This window comes from Anomalospiza imberbis, chromosome 20 (genome assembly GCF_031753505.1).
Source record: "Anomalospiza imberbis isolate Cuckoo-Finch-1a 21T00152 chromosome 20, ASM3175350v1, whole genome shotgun sequence".
NCBI classification, from domain to species: domain Eukaryota; kingdom Metazoa; phylum Chordata; class Aves; order Passeriformes; family Viduidae; genus Anomalospiza; species Anomalospiza imberbis.
Window position 1 is genome coordinate 6837883 of NC_089700.1, and position 24268 is coordinate 6862150.

The window sequence follows — 24268 nt, forward strand, 5'->3', positions numbered from 1 at the left end:
TTATTACATATATAATTTGAATGATAAAAGTTTTCAGGAGAGGAGCAGCTGATAATTCATCCTCTTGTGTTTAACCTCAAACCTACATTAAAAAATGTCAGAAATTCCATCCACACTCTGCACTCCTGGGCACACAGTGACTTTCTCTTGGTTCTTTTATAAGGGGCATGTCTACCACTCAAATTTCCCTTGATTACAGTAATATTTTTATGGAATTTCTCTTTTTTTGTAAGTCTTGAAAGGAGGTAGCATAAAAAAGGAGCAGAACATGACTATTTCAGAGGAAAGTCCATCAAACGACCCAAGAGTCCACACCAAAGTACACTTGATCTCATCACAACATATTAAATATATGACTGTCAATTCTGGGCAAATTCAATTCCTAAAAGTCTTTTAAAAGTCTTTTAAAAGTCTTATGCACAGAAGAGACTGTTATGAACAGCAGGTGAAAAACAGCCCCCAAAAAAACCTGTACAGGGTGGTAAATATAAACATTCACTCTACTTTGTCTTTAAATTAACTTTTTTTTTTCCTGCAAATCGAAACAAAACTCAGAAATACTTAAAACTTGCAAAATGTCATTGGAGATATGATTTAACAGCCCTGATTAAACAAAAAAAAACAAAAAAAAGTTGGGGGAGGAATGAAAACATTTTTGAAACTATTTTTATCTTGAATAATTATTGTGCTATAAAATTAATGGTCAGTAGCTCAAAGTACTGCACAAATAATGAGGAAAGCCTTTGTATCTCTCAAACTGATCAGTCAGCCGTAGGCTACTTGTATGATTTAATACACTAGAGACAAAAAATAGTGATAAATACAAGTCTCACTGTGATAAGAATTACTACAAGCTACCACTTGTGTAAAATCAGTGAACTTGACACACTTGTGTAGCTACCAAGCTTAATAAAAACTGTGCTGTAACCTAAAATCACTGTGTTTAAAAAAAAAAAAAACTGCCTCCTCTCTCAGCAGTCAAAAAAGCCGAGCCAAATACAAATGGTGACACATTGAAAAGTGACCACAACCCCAACAAGAGCACAAAAACCCCCCTGTCCTTAGGCTACACTTGGAATTGTTTGTAGTCCTGTCTGACGTAGGCTGCGACTACAGAGATGCTCATCACGACTGGAAATGGTATTTTTAGAAAAATTATTACAATTATTACACCTATCTGAGGCTAACATAGAATGTTCCACTTCAACTCACAGAATTAGACATGGAGACATCAAGTATTTATAGAAATATCTACAGACTGCAACTGTCTTTTATTTTTGTTGTTTTTTTTTTTTTTTAATATCACTGAATTGACCTTCAGAGTAAGGGTTTCATGACAACAGGTCACCCCACACTAGTTTATTCTTGGTGTTGCTATTTCTTGGGCTAAACTGGTGTTAAACTTCTTCCAGAAGAGAAGAGAGAACTCTTGCTAATTTTTTTGCTGTGTGTTAAAGTTGTAGATTATTAGATTTAGCTTCACCTGTATTATTACCTGATGAGAAACATTTTTAACAAAGGGGAAACGCTGTCTTAACCTCCTTTAAATGCAGATACAAATAGAAAATTGGAAATTCCACACTCCCCAGCTGCCCTAGACAATTAAAATGTTGCTCTAACAAGCAGTGCTGAAGTCCTTATCTCGGTATCGAGCAGAGATGAAAAAAACAGACAAGGGAAATGTGTGGCATAAAAAGGCTGAATGTTAAATAAAGCGAAACTGTTAAATAAAACTAAAATCCTTCTGTTGTTCCTGATTATTCTGCAAAAAACTGAAATCAATGGAATGTACTTATGGAGGTTCATAGACCCACAATGCCATTTTACCTTCATCTGAAATGTAAAAGGAATGTAAATGTAAAAACACCCAATTAACACAGCTCTGTCACTGAACTACTGCTCTTCATTGCAGGTTTTGGTGTTCCCAAGGTTAAACAGAATATGACACAGAAGGATCGAAACTAAAAGATTAAATACTCATGGAGAGAGCCAGTCTAAAGATGAAACTTGCCTTTGTGAGATGTTTTGCTCGATATTTTCAACAGGCTGGACAAGTTAAATTGGCCTTTGAAGGATTCACAAAGAGAAACAACCACCCAAACCTCTGCCTTTGCATCCATCCCCTCCCATGGTTTCTCTGATTACATTCTTTGGGAAAGCAATCCTAAAAGATACTCGAGGGCAAGAACATAAATTCACAGAATTAGGGCAAAACCCCTCAGGTCCCACAAGGCCATTTTCAAAGCAGACACTTAAAGAAACTTAGGGAAGTGGTATCCAAAGATCATTTTTAGCTTAAAACTTCTGAAGAACTGGGTCTGCTTCAAAGCTCAAAAGAGATGTCATGAAACTCCCACTGTGGCAAAGAGTCCTTGGTTGGTGGATCCTTGTCCAGGTGACACTGCAGGAGCTGGAGGTGTTGGGATCCCTGACGACTTCCAGAGGGAAGGGGAGGCCAGCGCGGGTGGGGCCGCCCAGCCCACGCTCAAGGTCCTCCACTGTATGAATAATCTGCCTTGTTGTGCATCACCAGCTTGTTGTCTACAAAGTAGAAACTGTCCGACTGTGTCTCGTAGGGATGCAGGATCATCTCTCGAACTGTGAGGGGGAAATGGGGGGAAAAAACCCAACACAATTAACGGGGACGCTCCGCGCTGGGCTCAAGCGCTGTTCAGCGTCCCCCAAGCAGCTGCAAAACCAGGTGAAAAACCAAAACCCAAATGGGAATTGCCCAAACCACTCCTTGTTGGTGTCTTTTAAACAATTCAAGCATAATCACGGGGTTTTTATGTTGGAAAAGCCCTCTAAGGGCTTAAAATCCAACCTGAATTCACTAAACCCTTGTGCCACATGCACGCTTTTTTTGAACAATTTCAGGGATGAAAAATGTTCATAATCCTAATATATTATGGCACCATATAAAGGGAACCTCAGAATAAGAACCCATTGCATTTTGGGTTGGGGTTCTTTTTGTTTTGCTTTTAAAAACAATGATAAAACAGCAAACTCAAAGTAAATTTGTTCTGGCCTGACAGCGGGGCCTCACTGTATTTTCCACAGACTGCAATATTAGTGCTGACACACACAATTAAGGGCTGTAAAGAGGAAAATCACAAAGATTTAGTGCTTGTGCTATTGTGTCTTGGGAGAGAGGAGAGAAAATAAAAGTTATGTTCATACTAAAACCTCTCAAGCTCACAATATAGCACATCAAACATTAAAACAGATCATAACATTTAAGTTATCCATTTATTGGATGTCTTTTTAATCTTATTTTTTGCTTGTTTTATAACACAATTATCTTTTTTCTCCCTGATACCAAAGCTTCCCTTTTATGAATTAAAAAAAAAAAAACAAAAAAACAAAAAAAAAAACCCACAAACCCAAGCAAGTGCCTGGTGTGTGATGAGATACATCCTATTAGAAAACAAAATAAGTGTTAACACAGATATAAAAGGATGAATTATTTTACCCAACCCACTCTCTAGAGACAGCTTTTAAGAAAGGGCTCCCCCAAACCACCTTAGATGAACATCATGGTGTGACAACCCAGAAATGAAAGTTTATAACAAAGAGCTTACTGAGATCCTCCGAGAGCTGGGGGAATTCATAGATGTGCTCACAAGTATTTTTACTGCTGGGGATGCAGAAGCCAAATTCAAAATCAAAACTTTTCAGCAGCTGGTCACGGAAGTAGTGCCGCTCAATCATACGGAAATTATTAATGGGTTTGTCTCCTACTGTGAATTCCACCCTGAAAAAGAAGGGTAAAACTGATGTGAGCCTTCATGCTTCAGTAAGATCTGCAATATTCCTGAAAGGCAGAAGAGAGCTCTGAAAAAAAAAAAAAAGCCAAAAATATAAAGCAACAGCACTAATCAAATTATTGTTTCCTCTTTTACATAAAGCATTCTACAGGGACACACCACAGCATTAGATAAAAATCTTAAAGCTGCTATGGACAGGGACACCTTCCTCTATATCCCAGGCTGCTCCAAGCTCCATTCAACCTGGCCTTGGACACCTCCAGGGGTGCAGGGGCAGCCACAGCTTCTCTGGGCACCTGTGCCAGGGCCTCAGCACCCTCATAGGGAACAATTTCTTCCCAATATCCCATCTGACCCTGCCCTCTGGCACTGGGAAGCCGTTCCCTGTGTCCTGTCACTCCAGGTCCTTCCCAAAAGTCCCTCTCCAGCTCTCCTGGAATCCCTTCAGGCACTGGAAGGTGCTCTAAGGTCTCCCCAGAGCCTTCCCACTTTATTTTGCCTCTTTTAGCATCAATCCCTTCAGCACCAGGCCTACCCCTGACTGAACGTAAAGTGACAGAGAAGGCGAGAGATTTGGAGACCCTCATAATAAATGAAAAAGGCCCTTGTTCAATCAACTTCCTGGCAGGATGAACATGGAAGAGAGGGGTTTTTATCCCTAAGATTCCAGCTGTTTTCTGTGCCGGGCCAAGGAGCAGGAGGGGGTTACTCACGTGGCTCCCACTTGCCGCAGTCTGAGGAAGGCCGGGGTGAACTGATAGCGCACGAAGCGTCCGGCGTTGGGGTCCACGTCCTTCCTGTCATTGTGCTCCCGCTCTGCAAAAGCCCAGAGAAAGCTCTGTCAGAGCTGCCCGAGAGCCAGAAACTCAGGGGAAATGCTTGTGGTGGTGTTCTTGAGGCACGGAAGCCAGGAGGTCACTCCGGTGCTGAGCTCATCCTCCTCCTGTCCTGAGGTGTCTACCCCTGGTCACTCAGAGGTGGAATGTTGAGAGATGGCCCTTTGGTTTGAGTAATTTCTTATCTGCTGGATTTCTATTCCTCATCTACTGCTCCTACATCACATCAGGATTGCAGAGTGACTCTGAACAAGCCATTTCTCCTTAGCATGCTTGGTTTGCTACCTATAAGCTACAGGAAACTTCCTCTCACCTGCAGGGAGGTGGGGAAGGGTTAAAAGTGCTTGGCCAGGAAAAGAACAGCTGCCCTGGGTTTTTATCACCACTGGCAACAGGCAACACTTGGATGCTTATAAGTAACACCTAAAAATTAAACAAACCAAAAAAATGAGGCAAATGTTCAGTTTGTTTCATTTGCCTGTTGGCAGTTTCTCCCCTTTGGAAATACCATTTTCCTGACTCCTCAGTGAGAGATGTTAAACTAACAGCTAAACTATGTACAGGGGGCACAAGCTGAATAACAGCCAAGAAAAAAACCACCCAGTGATCTCCTCCTCCTCCTCTGCTCCTGTTTACAACATCCATCTGTCCCTTCTCATCACAGATGGCAACAGGAAGAACACAGCAGCAGTCCGCTCTGCTTACCCTGTTAGTACAAAGAGACACCTGAAAAACATTCCTGCTGCAAGATGGGGCTCCAGCCCTCCTGCAGTGGAGGGATTCTGCCACTTTTGGGAAATATATGGAGTAAAAGGAGTGGGGAAAGGCAAAAGAAAGCATTTGTTCATGGAAACCTTATTCTGTGTGTGCACTCACCTGAAGCTGCTGGCTTGGTGATTTCAAACAAGACTGTGCCAGATTCCATGTCCCGGATTTTGAACCTGGTGAAGTCTATCTTGTAAACATTTTCCTCTGGAGTGCATAAATAATCTGCAGGGGGAAGCAAATTTAAATGAAGGCTGCCCTGAAATACCAGGAATTTCTGGCTGCTCTCTGGAGGCCACACCAGCAGTGAGAGCAGCCCAAATGCATCTCCACTACTGCCTGTTTTAATTCAAAACTGATGTCTCTGAAGACAGTGTCAGTTCTGGAGGCTCACACTGCCCTGCTCAGACAGGACAGGGGAAAGAATTCTCTCCCCCAACACACAGAGGTCATCACCTTTTTCCAACCCTGTGCCAGCAACTTCTGCATCCATTTCCTCCCAGACTAGGCAGCACCTCCATCAAATCCCAGCCTTTCCAGTGTTAAGAGGCTTTGCCTGTTTTAAAAACTGCCCTGTGGCAGAATGCGAGGGCTAAGCAGCTTTGGGAGCTAAGCTGACTGCACTTAACTGGAACAGGAGTGTCCTCCCCTGTGCCACCTCCCTGCTCCAGCCCTCTGCAGACAAAGGGTGGCCTCTCCTCCCCACACCAGGGCTTGTTTTCCTCAGCAGTGAAAATGATGTTGAAGCCTTTCCCTGTGTCAGGAAAACGGGGAGCAGAGCCCTTCCCAGCTGTGAGTATCTTGGAGAGAAAGTCATGGAATCACAGAATGGTTAAGGTTGGAAAAGCCCTCTAAGATCATCAAGTCCAACTTTTCACCCTATGCTGCTGTGTTCACCACTAAACCATGTCCCAAGTGCCACATCCACAGGCCTTTTGAACACTTCCAGGGATGAGGATTCCACTACTAAAATCCCCACAGTTTTGGCCTTCAGCCTTGCTGTGCCCTAGCCAGCTCCTGGCATAGGAATCATCCTCCTCCCTGGGGAAGGAGCACATACAGCACAGATTGAATGCAGCTCCAATAACTCACTTTACCCTGACAAATCTAAAGAAATTATCTATGTAGACAAGCCAGGTCAGCTTTCAAACAACCGCACATTTGATTGATGTAGGAGACTGGTTCTGGAGGTTCCAAGGTGAAAATAATACTTCAACATTCTAATTTGAAACACTTCCTCAGCTACTAATTCCTGCTGTTAATCTGAGCTAGTCACTTATTTCTGTCTGCTTTCCTATTTCTGAAACTCCAACAAATCCATCCATCTGAGGCTCAGTCACTGACTGCACAAAAACAAGTTACAAGTGCTCAGAGCTCAGACCTGCCCATGCCAACCCAACTTCAGCACTGGTCTAAGAAATCCAAGACCACTGTGAGAGACTTCTGAGCTCCTGGGCACGAACACCTGGCACCAGCACTTTCCTAGAAGCCTTTTATTCCTTCCAAATCTCCATAACTTGGAGAACTGTCCAAGTAAGCTCAGTACAAGGAACAGAGGTGTTAAATGTTCTCCCTGGACAGTTTTACTGCTCTCCAACAGCCCCATATGGTGAATTCTCAAAGGAATGCCAAAGAATTTGTAGATGCTCCATCCCTGGAAGTGCTCAAGGCCAGGCTGGATGGGGCTTGGAGCAACCTGGTCTAGTGGGAGGTGTCCCTGCATGGCAGAGGGGATGAAAGTGGATGATCTTTAAGGTCCTTCTTAAGCCAAAACACTCTAAGTTTCTACTCAGAGAGTATATTCTATAAATGGGTGTTCAGGGAGAGGACAGTGTTCAAGGCATCCCTGGCATTTGGCAGGGATTTTCCCTTCCCTATCAACACAAAACAAGGAAAAACGGACACCAACACCCAAACTGTCAGGAAGAGCAAGCTAAAAGCTCGACCTTTTGACTACCACAAGAAAATATAAGCCTGTGTTTGGTCAAATATCCCAAGAACTGCACAAAAATCTTCCTTTTGTGTCTTTAACAGTAGCCAAGAAGACAGGACAGGAATTTAAACCCAGCCCTTGCCTTAGGCCCTGATGTTTAGCATTCCTCAGGGAGATGTCCTGCAATTACACTGTGATTTTAGCCTCTGACACATCAGCCACCCCAATTCCTAACCCGTCCCACAACTTCCCAGCTAGGAGCACCAGCATGCAAAACACAAACTGATGGAAGCAGGCACAGCTTGCCACAGCCCAGCTTCCCCTCCCTCGGCCCATGGCCACTGGCTGTTCCCTGGGAAGGCTGTTGGGAACAGGCAGCAGTCGCCCTGGAGCCCAGGACACCTTCCCTGGAGCACGCTGGCAAATCTGAAGCCGCGTTTGTCTGCAAGTTAATTATTAAGTGTTTCTACTCCTGCAGAATTCCTGCCCATCCAGCACCATGGCAACAGCTTTATCCCCCTCCTTGGCAGCAGCGTTGCTGCAGTAACAGTGTCCATGACTCATCTGGAGCAGAGGAGAGCCAAGCAGAGCCTCCAAAGAAGAGTAAAACCCGGGTAGAATCCCCACCAGGCTCCTACTCATTGATGTTTGCACCCTTACACTGTTATTTTCCAACTCTTTTCGCCCTGATAATATTTTAAACCCTTATTTTTGGGTTTTTTGGGGTTTTTTTGGGTGTTTTTTTTTGTTTGGTTTGTTTTTTTGGGTTTTTTTGTTTGTTTTTTTTTTTAATCAGCATGCCAATGTACAACTGGATGCCATCCGGGAAGATCAGCTGCCAGAATACTGCAATCAAGTGGGTTTTTTTCCTCCTTTAGCAGTGCCCAGTCTCCTAGAAAGGAAAAGAAAAAAGAAAAAAAAAAAAAAAAAAACAGAGGAATATATATTCCCCTCAGTCTGTATTACATTTGTTTCTGCTATTCAATCCTGTTCAAAAATCAATCAAAGTAGCCTCGTGCTGTTTTTTTCCCCCACAGGAGCCTGTGGCTGCACTGGAAGGTCTTACTGGGAATGGGCTCCTTGCAATTGGCAGATCCTTCTGCTTAGCTGAGCACTGTCGGATTTGCTAATCTCATCCCATACACACTTATTTTTAAATTACTGTAGGGCCCAGTTGCCCACACTTCCGTGACTCACTTAAATGTATCATCTGCTTCCCTTATCCTAACTCACTGTCGCCACGATTTGGGGAAGGGAGGCAGCAGCCGTGGTTATTTTGGCTGGGAATGAGGCAGATCAAACCTCCATGGAGGGGATTGCTACAGAGAATGGTGGGTTGGTCTCTCAGGACACAATATTTTCTTGTTTCTTCCACTTCCCCTGAAGCAGGTTGTGCTGCTTCCCTGTTAATAACTGAACCATCATGGTGTGTCCCTGAGCCTTCAGTACTCACCTGATTTAGGGATGAAGGCATGGACACAGCAACACTGCCATGGAAAACCCATCAGAGTGGTTTTTATCCTTAAGAACCCACATTTAGTAGTGTAAAAAAAGAAAAAAAAGGTCACAAAAGAGGAGTACTTCCTACCCATTCCTAAAGACCAGGGAATTGTCATATGCCAGACCTCCATGCTCAAACCCTTCCTGAAAACAATTCACCTGATATTAGCAGCCACTTCTCACTCACACATCGCCATTCCTGATGGTGCCTCTCCAGCTTCTTTCCCATAACCTCTGGATCATGCCCAAAGATCTGCAACTTCCCCCTTTTAGAGACAATTTCTATCTTAAAACCTATCACAGCTGTGAAGAGTTTGGATCACAACCAACACCACTGTGGTGGTCTGAGCAAGCAGCAGAGGTGATTGGCTTCCTGAATCTGGCTCAATTAATTCCTTCCCTTTGTAGGAAAAAGTGATTCCAAAGTGACCCCAAACAGTGGTTTCAGTGGTTTCTAGCTTTGCTCTCAGAATCAGCAGGTGCTCCTTCGCCTGGTACAGTTCTGAGGTGGTACCTCCACTGCCTAATCCAAGGAAGAGAGTTTTTATCCAGGAAACCTTCCTGCCCTCCCAAACTCAGCCAAAATTACAAAATAAACCAGCAGAACAGCCTGGACAATGCCAGCAGGCACTGCCTGTGAACACTGGCACATCCTGAACCCTGGTGCACAATTCCAGGTGTGTATTTTAGCAGCTGGTGTTACAGAGGAGCACAAAAGGTGAGGGATAATGCAGAGCTAAATAACACATGAAAGCAAACAAAGGTGCTTTCTCCTCTGGACCTCTCCCTGTCATTTAAATGCATGAGATCAGGTTTGCTCCTCATCACAGAAAGCTAAAATTTGATCCTGTGTTTCCAAATTCTCTTTGCAACCACCCCACCAGGCCCGTTTTACCACAATTTCATGGGCAATAGGATTCACACTCTTTGTTGTGCTCCTTTCAAGATCCCTTCTCCATCTCTGCAATCAGGAGGAAGCACGTGTCCCCTCTCACAGACACCAGGGATATTTCTGTGCTCATCAGAGTCTAATCTCAGATGGGGCAGCTCCTATTTTAAGGCCTTAAGAGCCCACTAAGGAAAGCAGAGTGCACCTGGGGCAAGAAAAAACTGAAAATTTGGTCCTGGAAATGGGTGTAAATCAGGAGGATGCTGTACAAGAGACTCAGGCAACAGCAGTAACTTGAAACAGGAATTTCTCTCCCCAACAGAGACAACAACAACAATTTAGGGAATGGATGAGAAGGCTCCTGTAGTTATGCAGGCCTATTTCCTAACATGCATTAACCAACAAGGTCAGGAGCTATTTTGAAGCCAACTCCCAAGACATAAGCCAGGTATAAAGCCAAGACAACTACAGAGGAATAGCCAGGAGCTGGAGATTAGGAGATTATCAGATTGAAGAGTCTCAGGAGGAAGCAAAAATAGCCCAGACCCCACGGAGAGGCCGAGCAGTTACGCAGGACACGGAGCAGGACCTGAGGGCAAGGCAGAGCAGGTTTCAGGTGCTATTGATACACCTGCCCAGACAACCTGGGTTCAGTTAAAGAAAAAATAAACCATTTCTCTGCCCTCTGCCTCAGCAGATCAAGCCCTGTGACAGCAAGCCAGCCAGGAAACAGGATCTACTGCTGTAAAATAGATCCCTCCAAGCCAAACCACAGGGTTTGGAGAACCAGAGACCAGGGGGGTTGCACAGGGAGGGAGCAGCTGCCCTCTGACCTAGCACTGGAATTAGGCTGCTGCAGTGTCCCAGAGGGAAAATCCTGCACCAGAAGGATCCCACAGGGGTTTTTCCACAGCAGCACATTTACTGTCAAGGAAGCAGAGGGATTTAGGGCAGGAGGCTCCAGGCTGAGGCACTTCCCAAGGTCCCCAGAGCCCCTCAGTTGCTGAGTCCTACTGCATAGCTCACCAAGCTTTGATTTTTGTGGCAGCCTGCTCGTCTCTTTTTTTCTTTTTTGTTTTTTTTTTCATTTTAGCTAGAGCTTTCCAGACTTCACCCTCTCACAATTAATTTGATCACAGCCCTGCAGCCTGTGGATGGAGATGTTCTTCCCCCATTTCCAAGGCACCCAAACACTTTCTCCTGCCCCCTTTTCATGCTGATTGCATTCAAAGTCTGAAACCACGCGCACAACATCAACTAAATCAGCTATTTTTGGGCTGAGCCAAAGCCAAGCTCTGCCCAGACCCTCAGGCTGACTCCCTCAGCTTTCCTCTTACCTTTGCCACTTCCATCAGGGATGGCCCAAACCCACAACCCTGTGAGAAGGAGGAATCCCACACCACACACACCATGTGTGCTGCCCCTGGGAATCCTACCAGCTCATACTGTGCTGTGAAGACTTTGGGAAACACGGAGCCCTGGAAAAGCTCACAGCCTGTGTGGGATGCTGAGGGAAGGGTCATGGGGAGAGCAGCTTGGCACAGCTCTGGGATATGGCTCTGCAACAAGAAATCAGCACATCAAAACACAGCCACACGTCACAGCCCCGGACAAGGCAGAACAGGGATTTATTAACCTCACAGACACTCTGAGCTCCTAATCAAGTACATTCTCCCCATTAATTGGGGAGGGAAGTCATGGTCCAGGAGCAGCTTTGAAGATGGATTCATGCACAACTGCCTCACATTCCTGTTAATGCCTCCCTCTTTCCTTGCCTATCAAAACTCCATGGATTTGGAAATTGATTTGAACATGAATCCTGAATGGTTGAGCTTTACACGACTTGAACTGCTGAGGCAGAGGGCAGGCAAATGGTTTATTTGGGTTTTTTTCTTTAATTGACTGCAGGAAACTGGTATGGAAGTCCCTCAAGAAGGGTCTGGCCTGCCTAACCCACTGAGGCAGCCATGTGCCAAGCTGGCCTTTAGCTAAAGCTGCCTAGAGAAGTGTCAGAGAAATCCCAAGTGACAGCTCAAGGAAGAGATTACTTTTAGAAATGATTACGTGTGTGCTCCTTATTTTTAGGGTTTGTTTTGAAACTGTTTCCAAGCATATAATCAATGATTTAACCCCTTGGTTTCCTAAAATAAAATCAGGGTCAGAATAAAATGTAACATTTGATCTGGTATTTCAGGCAAAGTATGCAGATGATAAGCAGGGCAGCCTCAGAGGCTGGAGCTTGTCTTTTGTTACACATCTGACTCCTCTGATCCTCTGGCTGCCTCAGTAATTAATTGCAATTTGAACTGAGCTCTGCCCCACTCCTTTGCTAATCTTAAATTAATCACGTCATGAGCTTTTTCCGCTTCTCCCAACCACAGTTGTGTGAGCGAGTGACAAATCTCACTAATTGCAAAGGAAATGGTTCTCCAGCCTTACACCTGATCCAGCTGGAGCAGAGCCAGAACCAGGCTGGCCAGAAGGCCCAGACATCCCAGGGCAGCATCCCAGATCCACCAGGCTGGACCCAGCGTGCCCAGAAACGTTGTGGGCCCGGAGTGGCCGGGGAATTTAACATTGGAAGGACACAGAATGTGCAGGGCAGTTCACACAACTCCCCAGTTAAGCTTATTAGAAGCACATTAAGAGCAGAACCCAGCTGGCTCCTGTGGCTGCCCTCAGAGCCACATCCTGCCTCGCCACCCTCCCAGCCCAGCCACCTCACATTCGGTCAGCTGCACCTACTGGGAGAGCAAAGTCCAGCTGTGCTGCCTGATGGAAAAGATTATTAGGGAGGAATTCTTCCCTGTCAGGCTGCTGAGGCACTGGCAGGGGTTGGGCAGAAAAGCTGCGGCTGCCCCATCCCTGGAAATGTTCAAGGAAAGGTTGGATGAGGCTTGGAGCAACCTCATCTAGTGGAAGGTTGTTGTGTTCCTGTTCTGGGTGAGGCAGTTGGAACAAGGTGGTTTTTAAGGTCCCCTCCAACCCAAACCACTCTGTGCTACAGCCAGAATTCCACCTCTCTCTGGAAACATGGAAAGCTGCTCAGAAACACAGCGCCTGCTCCTGGTGTGAGCATTCCTGAAACACACCTTCCCGTGGTACCAAGCCCTGCTGGGCTTTGGCTGATGAAGCAACCCTAAAACACAGCCAGCCCTCCCCAGTCCCAGGCAGGACACAGTTTAATGCAGTCCAGTTCAGTGTGAGCTGAAGTGCTACTGGCCCACGAGTTTGGATTATCCTCTCTCTGGAACAACAAAGGGCATCCAGGGCACCAGGACGTTTCTGTTGCAGCCCCACCACCAACTCCTCCTTCAACTTCAACCTGTCAAAGACAGAATTGCTGCAACAGGGTGTGGTGTCTGCCCTGACACCCAGCACGTCCAAAAGGTTGGGGCAGCTGTGAACTTCTCTCACACGCCCGGTCCTTCCTCCTCCCCTATCTGAAGCAGAAGAGTGGAACAGTTTCACATCTGCTATTTTCGGCCATCTGTTTTTAAGGGTGTAGAAATTAGCAAAGGCCATAGAATTCCCCAAATAATTATTAGGTGTTAAAGATCTGAAAAATATCCTTTGCTTTCTGTTAAACCCACCAGGACAAAAACAGAGCTTGAGGAGGGGAGTTGCAAAGTGTTCCTGGGTGATAAGATACAATGTGCTCAACATGGATGTACTGTCGTTTACCTGTATCCCCAAACTCACCGAGGGTTTCAGGTGTGGAGAGCATTTCCTGGCTCCCACACATCCAGCAGGACAGGAAGCATTTCCCATGGTAAGCCTGGGACATCGCCACAGTGCCTGGCTCTGACCCATCTGCACCCCTGGTAGCAGCACGTCTCACAGCAGGAGGGGAACACAACATTTTCAAGCATTTCACATCCTCCCTGTGCTCCAGAGCACTCTGACCTGGGCTTGGAAGAGGCAGACAACAACCAGCTCTGCCCCAAGCCTGGCTCACCAGCTTAGCAATCCCTGCTCCCTGGGAAGGCAGGAGCTTACCAAGAGCCAGCACCGTCCATCCCCATTGATGCCACACGAGGTGACAGCAAGGGTGTGGGTGGCCCTGTCCCCTCCAGACAGCCCCGGTGAGGGCAAGGACACGGAGGCTGCCATGAAGTGAGCACGCAGTGCTTCACACGGCCACGGCTGGGATTCACCATCCAACTGAGGATGCTGGCAGGATGCTTCAGTGCCTGCTGCGTGCTGTCCCTGCTACAGGCAGGGGATTTCTGGGCAGTGAATCACGCAGCTGCACCAGCAGAGCAGCTCAGCTCGCAGAAGGGCACCCAAGGGACCCCAGCAACAGCAGTCCCTCTCAGAGGAGCCTCTGTAAGCCCTTCCTGAGGGTCCCTGCTGGGCTGTCCTCATCCCATCCTGCTCACACAGCAGCCTCACGGGGCTGCCTGCACGCACCAGCACCCACAGCCGCATCCTTCCTCTCCAGGGCTCGTCACAGCCCGGCCTGTGACACAGAGCTGGCTTTGAGGCCAGAGCGCTGCGAGGCACAGGGAGCACGGCCAGACCCCAGGCCAGCCCCTCTGCCCTGACAGCCCAAGGACTTTTTGGGACACCAGGGCAGATTGTTCCTTGGCATTGCTGGCCTGAGGCACAGGCAGTACCATGGAATGGTTTGGGTTGGAAGGGACCTTAAAGACCCTCTGGTTCCAAACCTCTGCCAGGGGCAGCGACACCTTCCACCAGCCCAGGTTGCTCCAAGCCCCTTCCAACCTCATCTTGAACCCTTCCAGGGATAGAGCAGCCACAGCTTCTCTGTGCCAGGGCCCCACCACTCTCCCAGGGAGGAATTTCTCCCTAATATCTAATCTAAGCCTGCTCTCTATCAGTGTGAAGCCATTCCCCCCTGTCCTGGCCTTTCCCCAGCCCTGCGTGCTGCTGTCCCGAGCTCTTCTGCCAAGCACAACAGCCCCTCCAGCCACACACTCCCACCCAGCGCCTCCAAGATGCCCCCAAGACCACGGGTGCTAAACTGGAGAGGGGGAAAATGGGTTGGGGGGCTGCTATGAAGTCCCCCCCTGCTGTGGCCAGGGATCCAGCCCATCCCATTGCCGTGGGCACAGGGTGGGAGCAGACACAGGGAATGGGGTGATGGGGAGAACAGCAAGGAGCATCCCAACAGCGACCTTCGAACAGAGTTGGGGGGCTGCATCCCCAGCTCCGGGCATTCCCCTGTCCTTCCGATGGTCCCCAGCCCCCGGGTGGCACATCCCGGTGCGGGCTCTGTCCCCTGCCGTGCTGCATCCCCACTTCTCGTCTCCCGGGAGGGGGGACCGCTTCCCCTTCTCCCTCTGGGTTAGCCCCCTTGAAAGGGGGAACGGCTCCTCTTTTCCCCCCGCTTTAGACCCTTCGGAGAGGAGGACCGGCTGCCCTTTTTCCACCGGGAAAAGCCCCAGAGGGACACGGTCCCCATCCTCCCCCCGCGCCATCCCCGGCACGCACCGCTGGTGACCCGCTGCAGCCCCAGCACGTCGTCGGGCCCGATGAGCGCCTTTCGGCCCAGCTCCTCCTCGGTCCTGGCCGCCGCCGCCCCGGCCCCGCCGCTCTTCTTCACCTTCATGGCCCCGCCGCCGCCGCCGGTGTGAGCGGCCCCGGCCCCGCTGCGCGCCGCCGCACCGGGAGGGGCATCGCCATCACCGCCCCCGGCCCGCCCCCGGCCGCGCAGCACCGCCCGGCTCCGCGGGAAGGGGGAGGAACACGGGCAAAGAAGGAAAGCGGCCTCTCCACGCTGCTCCCAGGGGCTCAGGGCAAACCCTTCCTGCTGGAGGAGGCTGGGGTCTCCCCTCCTGAGAACCCCCCGCCATGGGGGTCAGCCCCGCAGGTGAGGTGAGGACAGACCCCGCACCTGGCCCAGGGCAGGGGGACACCCGCCCCAACCACCCTGACCGACACACGACCGGCCCCGCTAAGGTGGGCTGCCCCCGGGGGCTCCGCACCCATGGACGGGATGGACTCCAGGAACTGCCCCCCCAGGAACTGTTCACCCTTCCCAACTAAGTATTTTCGGCTAAATACCCATAAGACAGGAGCCAGAGCCCATAAAGCAATGGAGTGGGGGCACGAAAGCTGGGCCAGGGGAAGGCAGGGCGATAGGTACCCCCAGAAGACTACAGCAGGTTCACACAGCCCCACATCAGCCCCCCACAGAACAGGGGGTTCTTTATTTACACAGCAGCTTCTGATTACAGCACCAGGCTGGGAGTGCACAAAGGCAGCACCCTCCCTCCCCTCTCTGCCTTTGTGGGTGCAGGAGGGCTCAGCACCCAAAGTGAGACCCCTTCCCACCTTCCAAAGCAGCCCCTCTTCCCACTCCTGCATCCTGGCCCTGGCACACCCAAGCCAAGCAGCCAAGCCTGGACCCTGGGGTGTCTTTCTGGGCCATGAGTCTGTGACAACAACACCCCACAAGGTGGGGACAGCCCCAAGCCAGGGCACCATTGCTCAGTCCATCTTGGTGGGCTCCTTCTTATGCAGCCTGGTCTCCCGGACAATCTTGGCCAGGGATAGGAGAATTGGAACAGCCATGGGCAGGAAGAGCGGGATGTAGATGGCAAATTTCTGGTCGTCAGGGAAGTAGAGGAGATGGAGGAGAGATGGGTCAAAGAAGGCCCTCTCTGAGGAGGTGACAGCCTCCTTGCTGGCCTGGAAAGCTGCGAGCAGGTGGCCCAGGGACAGCTCGGTCACAGCGCTCTGGACCGACGCCACTGCCCGGTACACCTGTGTGGGCACAACACCAAGGGTCAGTCCCTGGCCAAGGAGGACAACAGGGACACTCAGCCCCCTCTGCTCCCCACTCAGGGTGCCCCAGCCCTACCTCAGAGGCAACATCATCCTTGATGACGATGTTCCCAATCTTGTCCAGGAGCTGGGCCAGCGAGGTCAGGGTGGTGGACACGGTGGCAATGTTCTCCACGGTGTGGGCCCACAGCAGGTGGTCCAGCTCCCAGTCAGCCAGCCCCTCATTCCCTGGGCTTTCCAGCAGGAACTCAGGGGGCACCTCTTCCCAAGACAGCCCAAAGAGTAACCTGGGAGTAGAAGGGATGTTCCCAGCCCACATCAGAAGCCTTCATTCCCACGAGCTCCCTGCTCTTCTTCCCTGTTGTGTTTAGTCCCAATCCTGCCTAATAGTCTCCTGGAAGTGTGGCATGATAAGCCAAGCCTCCTTCTTGGGGAGATGAGAGATGTGCCAGCATCCCTGGCCACAGAGCAGTGACGGCTAGTAGCCAGTACCTCAAAGGCCACAAAGAGCCACCCTCAGCCTCCCAGAGCCCACAGAGGGAGGACTGAACAAGCTGTTTGGCTACAGCCTGTTCTGACCCCACTGATTTCCACAGACGCCTGGGGAGGGAAGAGCACATCCTCACCGGAGCTGGGCCAAGAAAACCTCCATCACTCGTGCCATGTCCACATCCACATGCAGAGGGAGAGAGACTTGGGGGGAAGCAGGGGCTTCAACGTTGTAAACCTGCAGGAATGTGTGTTAATGAGGCATAGACAGGGCCTCAAGGCCAACAGATGGGAACGGGGAGCCACCACCTTGTCCCAGCACTGCCAGCACTCCCATGGTTCCCATACCATGATGCCACCCCAGCGAGGGCTGTGGAAGGCGTTGGTGCTCACTGGGGCTCCATCCTTGTCCTGGATGTACAGAGGGGAGTGGGAGCGCTCTGGCACATAGAGCAGGAAGTTCAGCACAGGATAGAGTGAGGCAGCACTGGAGCCTGCAGTGGGACAGAGTCACAGAACTCTTGTGGCTGGCAGGGACAGCAAGAGCAGCCCACAGCCCAGCTCCTCCTTCACAGCCACCCCAGCAGCTCTCACATGGGCTGGGAGGAAAGGGAGCCACGGTCCCATGAGACAGATCCCAGTGAGCCACGAGCACAGTGCTCACCCAGACGGGCCTCCACGGGGTTGATGACGTGTGGGAGGCTGTGAGCACTCAGGAGGAAGCTGGAGGACTCCTTGTCATAGCGTGGTGTCACTCCTAGGACGGCATAGTACAGGATCTGCAGGCACACAAGGGACACGTTGCTGGCAGAGAAAAGCATCCCAGGGAGGTCAGGGCTGGGCTTTCCCCACCATCTCTCCCAGCCCTCACCTGTGAATCCACAGAAAAGTTGGCCAACAAGCTTAGTTTGTCCAGGACAGGCTTCACGAAGCGGTTCACAGCCCCCTCGATGTCCCAGTCCACGGTGTGGGACTTGGGGTCAGGATTCAGCAGGCTGAAGGTGATCTCATACCCTGCAAGGACCCACAGCCTGTGAGCCACCGAGGCTGTGACAGAGCTCCCAAGAGCAGCAGGGCCTGTCCCCTCCTCCCTGGCCCACCCCAGTGTGAGGTGACACCAACAGAGCAATCACAGCCCAACCCTGGCCCAGAACAACGGCTACAGACCAAGGGATCTGTTAGCCCAGAAGACATCCAGGGGTGCCACAAGCAGAGCAGGAATGGCACTTCCCCAGGAGCAGGCAGCATTCCCGAGGCCAGGGAACAGGGAGGGATGGCACATCCATACCAAGGCTGGATTTCAGGTTCCGCCGTGCGTCAGGGCTGAGCTGACCGTCGGGCACACGGTCTGAGAGGGCGGCGGCGATGGAGCTGGCCGTGAAGGACATCACCTGTGTCACCTCCCGCAGCCGGGCCTGCAGGGCAGCCAGGCTCCCCCCAGCCCTCACCAGGGCGCTGCGGTGCTTCCCCACATACACATCGATGCCCTGGGGATGGCACGGGGTGAGGGCTGGGAGCAGCACCCTGAGAACAGCACAGTGCCACCTGTGACATGTGCCACCTCCCAGGGGTGAAGCACGCAAAGGCTGGCACCACAGGGTGCTGCTCCCTACCTGAGGCAGGAGGGAGGAGGTTTCAGGGACCACGTACATGGTCAGAGAGCCCAGGGTGGTGTCCTGCAGCGGGTACAGAGCAGCATCAGCCTCTGGGGAAGATGGAAGCACTGGCAGGGTTGGGAATTTCACGCCAATCCCTCTCTCACTCTGACACAAAGCAAAGCGTGTTCCTTGCTCTGCTAGCCTCAGGAAAAGGAGCTCCCCAGCAATCCCCCACTCCAATACCTCGTGCAGTCGCCGCAGCCAGTGCTGCCTCCTCCTGAGCCGTGGTGCTGCGATAGCGCATCTCATAGCGGGACGTGACGCTGGTTCTCACTGTGGGGCAGAAAACCTGAGTGAATCTGCTGATCCCAGGCCCCTCACAGGAGCCTGGTGCTCAGAGGGACAAGGGACAATCCCGGGGGGGACACACGGCACGAGGTCCTTTGGGTGCCAGTGGGATGAACCACTACGGGACGTAGTAGCATCACTGGTTCGTACTGGTAGTGAGACAGCCCCACACCAGCCACTCATCCCACCCTCCGAGGCCTCCATCGTCCCCATCCCCAGGCGATGGAGCTGCTCCCTTCCCTGCAGCACCCTGGGACCTCAGTGTCCCAGCCCCTGCTCCCGGCACTGCCAGCTCAGGGCAGGGTGATGCTGGTGAAGGGGGCTCGGGGTCCCGGGAGCTCCGGGCTGCCGGGGACTGAAGCCACGGGCAGGGACCCCCACGAAAGGACGAGGTCATCCATGAGGAACAGACGGGGCAGGGACAGACAAGGGGGTCTCTCACGGTTCACGGAAATCTCCATCTCCTGCACGTCCCTGAAGGGCAGCGGCCTCGGCAGGTCCCCGGGCACCGATCCCGGGCCGAAGACCACGGCCATGGGCACCACCAGCTGAACCTGCACAGGAACAGCGTTAGCCCGGGCTCCCGAGCCCCCAGAGCCGCCGCCCCCGGGCCCGCCCGGCTCTCACCGGCTGCTGGCCGAGCCCATCGATGTCTGCGTAGGGCAGGGCAGCGCGGTAGGTCTCGGTCGTTTTCCACCACAGCGGCAGTCCCAGCACCACGGCGATGGTCGCGAAGGACAGGGCGGCGCGCCGGCCCCGCGCCCGCTCTGCAGGGACAGCTCTCAGCACCAGCCCGGCTCCTCAGGGAGCCGGGGGACAGCGACCAAACACCAAGCATCCGCGCCCACCAGTACCTGCCTCATCCGCCGCCATCGCCGCCGCCGCCACCATCTTCACTTCCTGGCCCAGCCAGGGGGCGTGCCCTGCGCCAGCCCAGCCAATCAGAGCTCAGAACACCTAAAGCACCCAATGGGCGCGGCGTGCGCCGCGCGGCGGCACAGACGGGCAGGCAGCGGAACCAATCAGAGCACGTATCAGCCGTGAGGCGGCGAGCCATGCCCTCTACGAGTGCCGCGGAGGGACATGTGGCGGCGCCTCCCGTGGGCACCGGGAGGACAGGAGCTCCTCACCCGCCCCATCGCCCTTAAAGGGAGCCCACCCACCTCCTGCCAAGCTCACGGAGCCTCACGATGCGTGTGGGCGGGCTGAGACCCAGCACAGCTCATTGCGTAAGTGAGCACAACACGCTGCCGGTGATGCCCGGAGCGGGAGGGGGGAGCAAGAGCTCCGGGGTGCCCCGCGACGAGGAAAGAGGCGGCACAGCGCTGTCTCTACCATTTATTCGTTGTTAGGCTATTTGGTACACGGGGTGCACACGGCGAACACAACACAGGCGCCCCAAGGGCGGCAGCGACCAGGACTGCAAAGCTACGGCAGGGCAGGGGCACCCCCAGGCCTCCCCTCCTGCCCCCCACGCGGCCTGCCCTCCTCCCCTCACGGCCCGGCCGGAGCCCCCGGCCAAAGGGGCACCCGGGTGGCCCCCCCCAGGGCCCGGCTGAGCCGGACCCCTCACTCCATCTGCGGACATCCCGCGGGGCGCTCCCCCCTTCCCCTCCCCGCGTGGCGGCTCCCCTGGGTGGCTGGGGTGGAAGCGGGGTGTGAGCGGTGGCGGGGAGGGGCCGGGACGGGGGCCGGGGCCGGTGGGGTGCCCGGCCGGGGCTCAGTACGCGTGGTTGGCCACGTAGAGGGACTGCCCGGCAGCCCCCGAGTTGTCCCCGCTGCCCTCGTACTTGCCCAGCGCTGCCAGCCCGTTCACCTGTGGAGGAAGGAAAGGTCAGTGGTCATGATGGGGTGTCACTCAAAGTCCCCAAGTCACTGGGAACACACCCTTCAGGGTCCCCCAGCTCATGGGGACACCTGGGGGGCAGAGCCCAGGGATGTGGCTCTTGGCACCCCTCATTCCCCTATGGGAACATAGCTCTCAATGTCCCCCCCCAGAGACAGAACTGTGTCCCTTCCATGGGAACCATGGTCCTTGCATCCCTTGTCCTACGGGGCACAGCCCTTGGTGTTTTCTCTCAGCGTGTGGGACACAGTCCTCAGCCACCCCTCCTCCCATGGGCACACAGTCCTTGGTGTCCCCAGCCCTGGGCACTCCCCTCCCAGGAGGGCCACCCCCATCACCTCTGCACGCTTCACAAACTCCTCGGTGGCAGCATCAGCGTTGTCCTTCTGCCCACGCCAGGCGCTGAGCGCCGACGCCTGCAGCGCCCGCCCGTAGGAGAAGGTGAGGGCCCATGGCCGCACCAGCGGGCACGTGTTGATGGCATTGAGGTTGATGGAAGCCTCCTCCTCACTCTGACCGCCAGACAGGAAGGTCACACCTGTGGAGAGCAGCGTTATGGCACAGGAGGGGACACAGGGTATCGCTCTCCTGGTCTCTGCCACGTGCCACGGCTGGTACCTGGCACAGCGGGGGGCACGGTGCGGCGCAGAGCGGTGACAGTGGCCATGGCGATCTCCTCCGGGCTGTACTTGGTGGGGCAGGAGTGCCCAGGGGTCACCATGTTGGGCTTCAGCAGGGTCCCCTCCAGGTAGATGTGGTGGTCACTCAGTGCCTTGTAGACAGCTGCCAGCACCTGGGGAGGACAGGCAGCGTGGAGTCCCCTGGCCTGGCATGGCACAGCACGGTGCCCACCCTGCTGCCACCCCACCACTCACCTTCTCCGTCACGTACTGGCACCGCTTCAGATCATGGTCACCATCAGGCAGGATCTCCGGCTCCACGATGGGCACGATGCCGTTCTGCAAACAGCACAACAGCAGTTGCCATCACAGTGATGTCCCTGGGCACCCCTCAGCCCCATGGCTACGTGGGACAATGCTCAGCCTCGAGGCTCAAGGCCCTCCTTGGTGGTGATGCCCAGCCCCATGGGGGGATGCCCAAGCTGGGAGGGTGAGTTCTGGGCCCTACAGGGTAATGTGCAGGTTTGTGAGGTGCACGTAGCAACGCCTGGCCCCATAGATTGACGCCTGACCCTATGAGTGATGCCCGTGCCACGGGGCAATGCACCATGTCCACCCACGTGAGGTGTTACCCAACACGGGTTATGTCCAGCCACTGGGGATGATCCCCAGGGATCATCAGCACTGCACAGGCGCAGTTCTGAGCCTCACAGATGTGTGCCCACCTCCGTGGGGCAATACCTGCCCACACAAGTCAATACCCATCCTACAGGTCACTGCCCACCCTGTGGGGCGATGGCAGCAGGCACGTACCTGCTGGCAGATGCTGGCATAGCGGGCCAGCACATTGGCGTTCTCCATGATGGCAAGCGAGGAGGGAGTGTGCTCGCTGATCTTCAGCACGCAGCGCCACTTCGCAAAGTCTGCCCCATCCTTCTTGTACTGGGCACAGCGCTCCCACAGCCCATCCAGACCTGTGGGGCAGCACGTCAGCCCCACAGCCACAAATCCCATCGCCCCAAACCCTCCAGCCCCAAACCCCCTGGCTCCAAACCCCACAGCCCCTGCTACACCTACCCTGCGTGGTGGTCTCGCCATCGGTCCCGGCCAGAGGAACAACACCCTTGTCCACCTGTGGAATGAGAGGAAGGCGTTGCTGAGCCTCACCAGCACCCCCAAGCACCCTCAGCACCCCACAAACCCACCAGGACACCCCCCACACCTTGATGCCCACAACGATGCCCTTGTCCTTGATCATCTGGACGAAGGGGGTGCCATCATCAGCCTTCTGGTACATGGTCTCGTGGAAGAAGATGACGCCCCCGATGCATTTCTTCACCCGGCTGTCGGCGCTGAAGAGAATCTGGCGGTACAGCCGGCGATTCTCCTCCGTGTTTTCCACCCCAATCTGGTTGAGGCGCTTGGCCATGCTCCCTGCAGGCACCCAGCACCCTCATCAGCCTCCATCCGGTGTAGGGAAAAGGGGTGGCGGGACAGAGTTCGCCCCCCCAAAACTGACCTACGGACTCATCGGCCGCCAGGATGCCCTTTCCTGGGGCCACGATCCGCTGCGCGATGTCCGACAGCTCCTTCTTCTGCTCTGCCGTCAGCGCGGGGTGTTGGTGCGTCATGGTGGCGGTGGCTGCGAGCGGACGGGGACTGAGTCACGCAGCAGCGGGGCGACACCCCGAAACCACACATAGCCCCTTCCCCGGGGAGCGGGGACCCCCGCGGGGCCGGCAGCCCGGCCCCACCGGCCAGGGCATGTTGTATAAGCCTCGTGGCAGGGATCGTGGAGGATGCCGGGCAGCTCCCAGCCATTTTGCTGCCTGCCAGCCCGCCCCCAGCCCAGCCATCTTGAGGGAGCGCAGCTCCGCGGGGACCCGCGCAGGACACGAGGGGACCGGGATGGGGGTACCCTGGGGATGGGAATACCCAACGAGGAATGGAAACAGCCCGGGGATGGGGGTGCGGCGATGCGGAAATACTCCGGGAAAAGGGGAAAGAGAAACCCCAGGAAGGCACTACCTGAGTCTGGAGTTACCCGGACTTTGGGGTACCCCGGAGACAGAGATACTCAATAGTCGGGAATAATCTGCGGGGAGGTTACGCGGGCGATGACGATAACACGGGGATGGGGATACAGGGGGGACGGAAATAGCCCGGGAATGGGGGACGGAGCCGCCCCAGGGCGGCACAACCCGGGCATGGAGGTACCCAAAGTTTGGGGTACTCCAAGGATGGTGATACCCCGGGGCTGGCGCCGTCGCGGGGCCGGTGATGCCCCCCAGGAGCCGGGGCGCTCGATCCCCCGGCCGGTACCGTAGAAACTCGAGCTCCGCCAGCGCAGGAGGAGTATCCTGGGTACCCTCAAATCCCCAATACCCCCATGCCCGGGGGTCTCTCTGCCCTGGAGCCTCCCAGCGCGGAACGACCCCCGGGATGCCGCACGGAGACACCCGGGAGGCTCGGCGGGACTGCCGCCTCCTGCCGCCGGGACCCCCCGGCTGTCCCCCCAGCAGCTCCTCCCGGCCCCCCGGCTCTCCCCGACCCCCGGCTCCCCCGTACCGTGTAGGGCGGCGGAGGCGACGAGTACGGACTGCGGGCTGCGCGCTCTGGCCCCGCGGTAAATGTGGCTGCGGTGCCGCAGAGCTACGTGACCGGCGGGGCGGCACCGGGCAGGACCGGCCCCACGCCCCGCCCCGGCCCGCCACCGCCCGCGCCCCCCGCCGGCTACGGCGCCCCCCCCGGCGGGGTCGTGCCCCCCGCTGGCGACAACCCCGCGCTCCTGGCGACCCTAAAGTGACAATCCCAGGCTGGGGAGCCCACTGTATCACCCCTTTGCAATGTTTTTCTGGTGATGGGGACCCCCTCTGTGCCCCCCCTGCCAACGCTCAGGGACACAGCTGAGTCACCCCCTGTCA

The 24268-nt window shown here is 53.8% G+C and overlaps 3 protein-coding genes across 4 annotated transcripts in view; all 3 read right to left on the minus strand.

Annotated features, from left to right (window-relative positions):
* Nucleotides 1–954: 954 nt before the first annotated feature.
* UNC119 (unc-119 lipid binding chaperone) lies at nt 955–15329 on the minus strand. The gene is made up of 5 exons (XM_068210448.1): nt 15148–15329; nt 5480–5593; nt 4481–4583; nt 3582–3754; nt 955–2598 (listed from the first exon to the last, which is right to left on the minus strand). Exons 1-5 carry the CDS (start codon nt 15263–15265, stop codon nt 2486–2488), a joined length of 621 nt encoding a protein of 206 aa, XP_068066549.1. The 5' UTR covers nt 15266–15329; the 3' UTR covers nt 955–2485.
* Nucleotides 15330–15832: 503 nt separating this feature from the next.
* Nucleotides 15833–19950, minus strand: PIGS (phosphatidylinositol glycan anchor biosynthesis class S). Its single transcript, XM_068210442.1, is given in 13 exon segments — nt 15833–16422; nt 16520–16730; nt 17070–17170; nt 17281–17426; nt 17597–17711; nt 17804–17946; nt 18221–18419; nt 18546–18637; nt 18774–18863; nt 19321–19432; nt 19506–19645; nt 19733–19785; nt 19787–19950. Coding segments are annotated over 13 exon segments (1827 nt in total). The 5' UTR covers nt 19936–19950; the 3' UTR covers nt 15833–16146.
* A 253-nt stretch (nt 19951–20203) lies between these two features.
* ALDOC (aldolase, fructose-bisphosphate C) overlaps nt 20204–24268 on the minus strand; it is a 36861-nt gene continuing 32796 nt past the window's right edge. The window contains exons 2-9 of one of the 2 annotated variants that reach the window (XM_068210446.1): nt 22864–22987; nt 22567–22778; nt 22422–22476; nt 22158–22318; nt 21600–21683; nt 21343–21517; nt 21063–21262; nt 20204–20694 (exon numbers count right to left, since the gene is read on the minus strand). In XM_068210446.1, coding sequence (XP_068066547.1) covers nt 20599–20694; nt 21063–21262; nt 21343–21517; nt 21600–21683; nt 22158–22318; nt 22422–22476; nt 22567–22778; nt 22864–22975 — 1095 coding nt within the window. In that variant the 5' untranslated portion in view covers nt 22976–22987 and the 3' untranslated portion in view covers nt 20204–20598. Of the gene's footprint in view, nt 20695–21062; nt 21263–21342; nt 21518–21599; nt 21684–22157; nt 22319–22421; nt 22477–22566; nt 22779–22863; nt 23022–24268 lie in introns of those variants that run through there. The other variant, XM_068210445.1, reaches the window with a different exon arrangement.

Bases quoted from the DNA above. Each gene is read 5' to 3' on its own strand.
- UNC119 (XM_068210448.1), bottom strand. From the start codon at position 15,265: ATGAAGGTGAAGAAGAGCGGCGGGGCCGGGGCGGCGGCGGCCAGGACC. The intron at 4,584-5,479 runs GTGAGTGCACAC...GGGCTTTTGCAG, and splicing joins CACCAAGCCAGCAGCTTCAG to AGCGGGAGCACAATGACAGG. The intron at 3,755-4,480 runs GTGAGTAACCCC...CTTCTTTTTCAG, and splicing joins CTGCGGCAAGTGGGAGCCAC to GGTGGAATTCACAGTAGGAG.